This window comes from Salvelinus fontinalis, chromosome 27, assembly GCF_029448725.1.
Source record: "Salvelinus fontinalis isolate EN_2023a chromosome 27, ASM2944872v1, whole genome shotgun sequence".
NCBI lineage: Eukaryota > Metazoa > Chordata > Actinopteri > Salmoniformes > Salmonidae > Salvelinus > Salvelinus fontinalis.
In genome coordinates, this window is record NC_074691.1 from 17953435 (window position 1) to 17959589 (window position 6155).

The window sequence follows — 6155 nt, forward strand, 5'->3', positions numbered from 1 at the left end:
GTTTTGTATCACATTCCAAAGATAAAACTGGGGTGGACAAAAATGCAATTTCAGAATGTGGGGGGGGGGGACAAATCCCCCCATCCCCAGTGAAAGTTGTGCCCCTGATTACGGCATACCTTCCCCAAGAGGTCTGGCAGAAAAAAACTATCTGGTCCAGGATCTTTGTTTGGATTTCCATATGTTAAGCAATCTCCTGTGTGTGTAATGGACCTCAGCTTTGCATATGTGGGAAATTGCAAACGGCTGGGTGGGTGAGCATGGAGATGGCTAGATAGACAGAGAGGGATAAAGGGATCAGGAGAGAGGGATAGGGGTACGAGGCACAGAGGAATAGGGAAAGAGAGTGACAGGGAATGGAGAGAGGGGGAGACGGTTCCTACCCTTTTTCTGTTTGTCCCTGTGATAGATGGAGTAAGGGAAAGGATAAAGGAAGTTTAGTGAGAAAGGGTGCTGGAAGATGGTTGGTCAGTGTGTACTTGGTCAGGACAGGTATGAGGTTGTATGGGAATGCATGGGTGGGTGTATTTGTGTAGGTCTACATTGAGGTCAAGTGTTGTAACTGACTGATAGATCTAGACAGAAAGGGCATGTTAAATCCATCATGCCATGTTACCAGATGTTACCATAAATGTATCCTACTGTTCCCCCCCCCCAGACTCCTTGGCAGGATGTCAGTGAGGGGCTTGGACCCCCCCTGTCCCCCTTCCATAAAGCATGAGCCCTCCAGCCCCAGCTCCCAGGGGGACAGCCCAGCCCAACCCAGTCCCGGGGGATCCTCCTCGGACAACAACTCCAGCTACGGCCCCCTGGGCAAGGGCCACAACCGCACCAACGGCTTGGACTCACCAGGGCTCTATGGACACAAAGCGGGCATGGGGAACAACGGCACAGCCAACAGGCGGGTGTTTGTGTGTTTGTGTGTCTTTTTGTCTGTCTCTGTGTGTAAGTACCCATTTGTGAATGTATGGGTTTATGCTTGGGTGCATGTACCGTATATGTGAGTGTAACCTCTCTCTCGCTCTCTCTGTCCAGGCGGTTGTGTGGTGAGGATGGCCAAGTGAAGTGTGAGTTCATGCTGGGTTCTGTGGCTAAGAGGCTGTGTCTGGTGTGTGGAGACGTGGGGTCTGGGTACCACTACGGAGTGGCCTCCTGTGAGGCCTGCAAGGCCTTCTTCAAGAGGACCATTCAGGGTAAGGCCAACTCACATAAGCATTGAGGTTAAGAGCTCAGCTGAAGTGCTCACGTGTGTAAAAAGTATATGGTCAAAGGGCAGCGGTGCATGGCTTTAAACAGATGACCCTGCAGTAGGCCGATGTGTTCCTACAGCCTGTTTTAGTATCAACACCTGATCAACTCTAAGGATGCAAGCTTACAGGTTCCCATGCCTTCTCCGCCTATACAGTACAGGCCTTAGTGGTTGTGTTCAAATCAAATCCAAATCAAATGCGCTGAATACAACGGGTGTTTTCTTTACCATGAAATGCTTGCGTACGTGCCCTTCCTAATAATGCTGAGTATCAAAAAAATAGTAACACGAGGAATAAATACACAGAATGGAGCTACATACAGGGAGTACCAGTACCAGGTCAATGTGCAGAGGTACGAGGTATTTGAGGTAGATATGTACATGAAGGCAGAGTAAAGTGACTAGGCACCAGGATAGATAATAATAAGGGTAAAATAAAGAACAGAGTAGCTGCAGCATATGATGAGTGTAAAAGTGCATGTGTATGTACACATATGGTACACTGTGTATATGCTTACACGGTGGTGATCACGACAGCATGTGTTGCCAACAGTGTTTTAACCTGCCCCACAGCATCTGCTGTTTAAGCTGAGGACTGTTTACACAAGAGGAACGTGTGGGAATGTGCTGGCCCTGTGTGTTTGTGGGTGTGGCTCATCCATATGTTTGCAGCATGTTGTGGTGTTGTTTTAATGTGATTGTCTGTGAATGAGTCATGGCCCTCGTAGGCTAAGACCCGCTTTAGGCTAGTTTAGCCACCACCGCACACAGATGGGCATGACAAGGGTCATGGTTCATACCTGGATGGCTGTCAGATGAAATACTTATAGTAGATCAGGTGATCAGATGCTTCCTGGATGTAATAGGACGTGGCAGCTTAGAGTGCTGCTGATTGACTGACTTCCAGAACATTATCCTGGTTCTTCGTCATTGTTTCTTAGAGTTCCCTGTCTCTTTTCAGCATGTTGTTTGTTTTGAAGTGGTTGAATGAAAGGTTTTGTAAGTGATCGAAAAAATTGCCTCCTTTTCTTGACTGGCTTTTTGTCTCTACATCTCTCCTCCCCTCTCTCCCTCTCTCCTCTCTGTCTTTCCATCTTTCTCTCTATCTACATCCCTTCTCCTTTCTCTCCAACCCACAGGTAACATCGAGTATAGCTGCCCTGCCACCAGTGAGTGTGAGATCACCAAGCGGAGGAGGAAGTCGTGTCAAGCCTGTCGCTTCATGAAGTGTCTCAATGTCGGCATGATGAGAGAAGGTGAGGAAGAAACCTCTCTACTCCTCAATGCCAAATACATGTACTCCTTTATTTACCTTGAAATATATATACTCCTCCATATATGCCAATATATACTTTTCTGTATCCCAATAGAACTTTATCCATTAAGTCGTATAACAGTGTTATAATACAATGAATAGAAAAAAATATACAAATCAAGATCTTGGATATTTTTGTGGATATAAACTTCCTCTCAACTAATAGATGTGTATTCATTTCAGTGTGAAATGTAATTCCTTTGCCTGTTAAACAGGTCCAGCCCCTTGGTGTTTGCTACTTTGCCTGCTCACTGCTCAGTGTTCATGTATGGTGTATCTTTATAGGATGCTACTGTACCTCCAAAATAGACCATGGCTGTCTGCCACATACAGTGGATCTCCTTCTGACTCACTACTCTCACACACAGAATATAAATAGATTATCCAGAACAACACACATATCGTACATTCTACATGGCACCCAAACACTCAGGAGAGTTTTACAGTGAGTGTCTGGGCCAGGGCTCTCATGGTCTTGTGGTCAGGACTGGAGTGTGTGACTGGTGACATATTATTGGCTAGATAAAGAAGTGACCCAAAAGGCAAAGCTTCACTGCATGAGCCACATATTGAAGGCTGCATGTGAGTAATCGACAGCTGTTAATAGAGAGAGAGAGTTTACTGCCACCTGCTCCCTCCCCCTTCAGCTCATCAGCTTTGATTTAATCATCCGTCAACCAGGGTGAGAAGGATTCAGCATCTGCTTTCTGTCACCCTGTGTGTGTGTGTTTTGTGTGCGAGCATGTGCGTGTGCGAGCGTGTGCGTCTCCCTTTTTAATTAGCTACTTTTAATAGGGGAAGGGCATCTCCCGCACCCAGCTCTGGTTCCTATAACCTTGCCCCCCCCCCCCTCGTAAATTCCTCCAGATGCCTTGTGGGATTCCTGGACCTCCATGAAATGTGAACCGCCCCTCGTAACTCCCATCGTAAACCCCCTGGTAGTGGTCCTTGTAATGCACACCATTGTGCCACGTAATGCCCCTCTTCCTCTGGGGGGCAGCAGTAAAGGTAGAGAGACCGGGGGTGTGCCTTTTAACAGGCGAGAGAGGTCCCTGTAAACACAAGAGGATAGAGATCCTCGGTCTAGAATAGAGACCTGATTAGAAATTGATTAAGCATGGAACCACTGTTCGATTTTAGAATTCAGTAGGGCAGTGGACTAACAAACGTTCTAATTGTTCCACTACTTGGAACACTGGTCTTACCTCATAGGGTTAAACCAGAAGAAGGGCTTTATGCATTCTCTCTCCCCTGATCATTGTTTATCTATCAGGTTTGTCCTTGTGTGTCGAGGATATGACAGTAAATCATATCACATAGGTCTAATCACATGGGATACTTTTTAAATTTAAATTCTGGACACACAGTTGAAATAGAATGAGTAGAATTTGAATTAAATGGCTAAGGCTTGGCCATATTACATACATAATAATAGCCCTATTCCTTAATTTGTTTATCACTTCAAAGAATCAGAGTTTTTCACATCCTTTCATGACCCAGTGCATGAGTAACAAGCTTCCAGTAGACCAGGGGTGTCTGACTCATTCCATGGAGGGCCTAGTGTCTGCGGATGTTTGTTTTTTCCTTTCTATTAAGACCTAGACACCCAGGTGAGGGGAATTCTTTACTAATTGGTGACCTTAATTCATCAATCAAGTACAAGGGAGGAGCGAAAACCTGCACACACTCGGCCCTCCGTGAAATGAGTTTGACAGATGTGCAGTAAGCTAATAAGGGAGGTTATTCGTTAACATCAGATCATTATCCAGGCAGCTTTACATAGTTCCTCCCTCAGTGGCTTTGCTGCTACACATACACTACCGGTCAAAAGTTTTAGCACACCTACTCATTCAAGGGTTTTTCTTTACTTTTACTATTTTCTACATTGCAGAATAATAGTGAAGACATCAAAACTATGAAATAACACATATGGAATCATGTAGTAACCAAAAAAGTGTTAAACATATCAAAATATATTTTCTATTTGAGATTCTTCAAATAGCCACCCTTTGCCTTGATGACAGCTTTGCACACTCTTGTCATTCTCTCAACCAGCTTCACCTGGAATGCTTTTCCAACAGTCTTGAAGGAGTTCCCACATATGCTGAGAACTTGGCTGCTTTTCCTTCACTCTGTGGTCCGACTCATCCCAAACCATCTCATTTTGGTTGAGGTCAGGGGATTCTGGAGGCCAGGTCATCTGATGCAGCACTCCATTGCTCCTCTTCTTGGTAAAATAGCCCGTACACATCCTGGAGATGTTGGGTCATTGTCCTGTTGAAAAACAAATGATAGTTCCACTAAGCCCAAATCAGATGGGATGGCGTATCGCTGCAGAATGCTGTGGTAGTCATGCTGGTTAAATAAATTACAGACAGTGGCACCAGCAAAGCACCCTCACACCATAACACCTCTTCCTCCATGCTTTTCCTCCAATACACATGTGGAGATCATCCATTCACCCACACTGCGTCTCACAAAGACTGCGGTTGGAACCAAAAATCTCGAATTTGGACTCCAGATCAAAGGACACATTTTCACCGGTCTAATGTCCATTGCTCGTGTTTCTTGGCCCAAGCAAGTCTTTTCTTCTTATTGGCGTCCTTTAGTAGTGGATTCTTTGCAGCAATTTGACCATGAAGGCCTGATTCACACAGCTTCCCCTGAACAGTTGATGTTGAGATGTGTCTGTTACTTGAACTCCGTGAAGAATTTATTTTGGCTGTAATTTCTGAAGTTGGTAACTCTAATGAACTTATCTTCTGCAGCAGAGGTAACTCTGGGTCTTCCATTCATGTGGCCGTCCTCATGAGAGCCAGTTTCATCATAGCGCTTGAGGATTTTTGCGACTGCACTTGAAGAAATTTCCGTATTGAAATGTTACGTATTGACTGACCTTCATGTTTTAAAGTAATGATGGACTGTCATTTCTCAGACTGTCATTTCTCTTTGCTTATTTGAGCTGTTCTTGCCATAATATGGACTTGGTCTTTTACCAAATAGGGCTATCTTCTGTATACCCACCTCCCCTACCTTGTCACAACTGATTGGCCCAAATACATTAAGAAGGAAAGAAATTCCACAAGTTAACTTTTTTAAGAAGGCACATCTGTTAATTGAAATGCATTCCAGGTGACTACCTCATGAAGCTGGTTAAGAGAATGCCAAGAGTTTGCAAAGCTGTCATCAAGGCAAAGGGTGGCTATTTGAAGACTTTTTTGGGTTACTACATGATTCCATATGCTTTTTTTCATAGTTTTGATGTCTTCGCTATTATTCTACAATGTAGAAAATAGTAAAAATAAAGAATAACACTTGAATTAGTAGATGTTCTAAAACTTTTGACCGGTAGTGTACATGCTGACTGGAAATGTTTCATTGGTGCTCCAAACTTAAACATGTTGTGCCCTAGAAACTAATATGTAACCCTGTAAATACATTTTGTTTATTATAAAAAGCTAAATGTTTATACAAATACCTGTCATTGAAATTAAAAAGTAATTTGTGGAATATTAGGTTGTATAAAAACAATTTTACCATTTGAGATGCATTGCATTGAAAATTGTACAATGTCTCTTTAAGAAAAACGTT

General features: G+C 43.8%; 1 protein-coding gene across 2 annotated transcripts in view; it reads left to right on the forward strand.

Annotated features, from left to right (window-relative positions):
• The window catches only part of LOC129825197 (estrogen-related receptor gamma-like), a 39039-nt gene that overhangs the window by 17596 nt on the left and 15288 nt on the right, over positions 1–6155 (forward strand). For both annotated transcript variants that reach the window (XM_055885098.1, XM_055885096.1), the window contains exons 2-4: positions 659–901; positions 1036–1193; positions 2389–2505. In XM_055885098.1, coding sequence (XP_055741073.1) covers positions 672–901; positions 1036–1193; positions 2389–2505 — 505 coding nt within the window. In that variant the 5' untranslated portion in view covers positions 659–671. The remainder of the gene's footprint in view (positions 1–658; positions 902–1035; positions 1194–2388; positions 2506–6155) is intronic.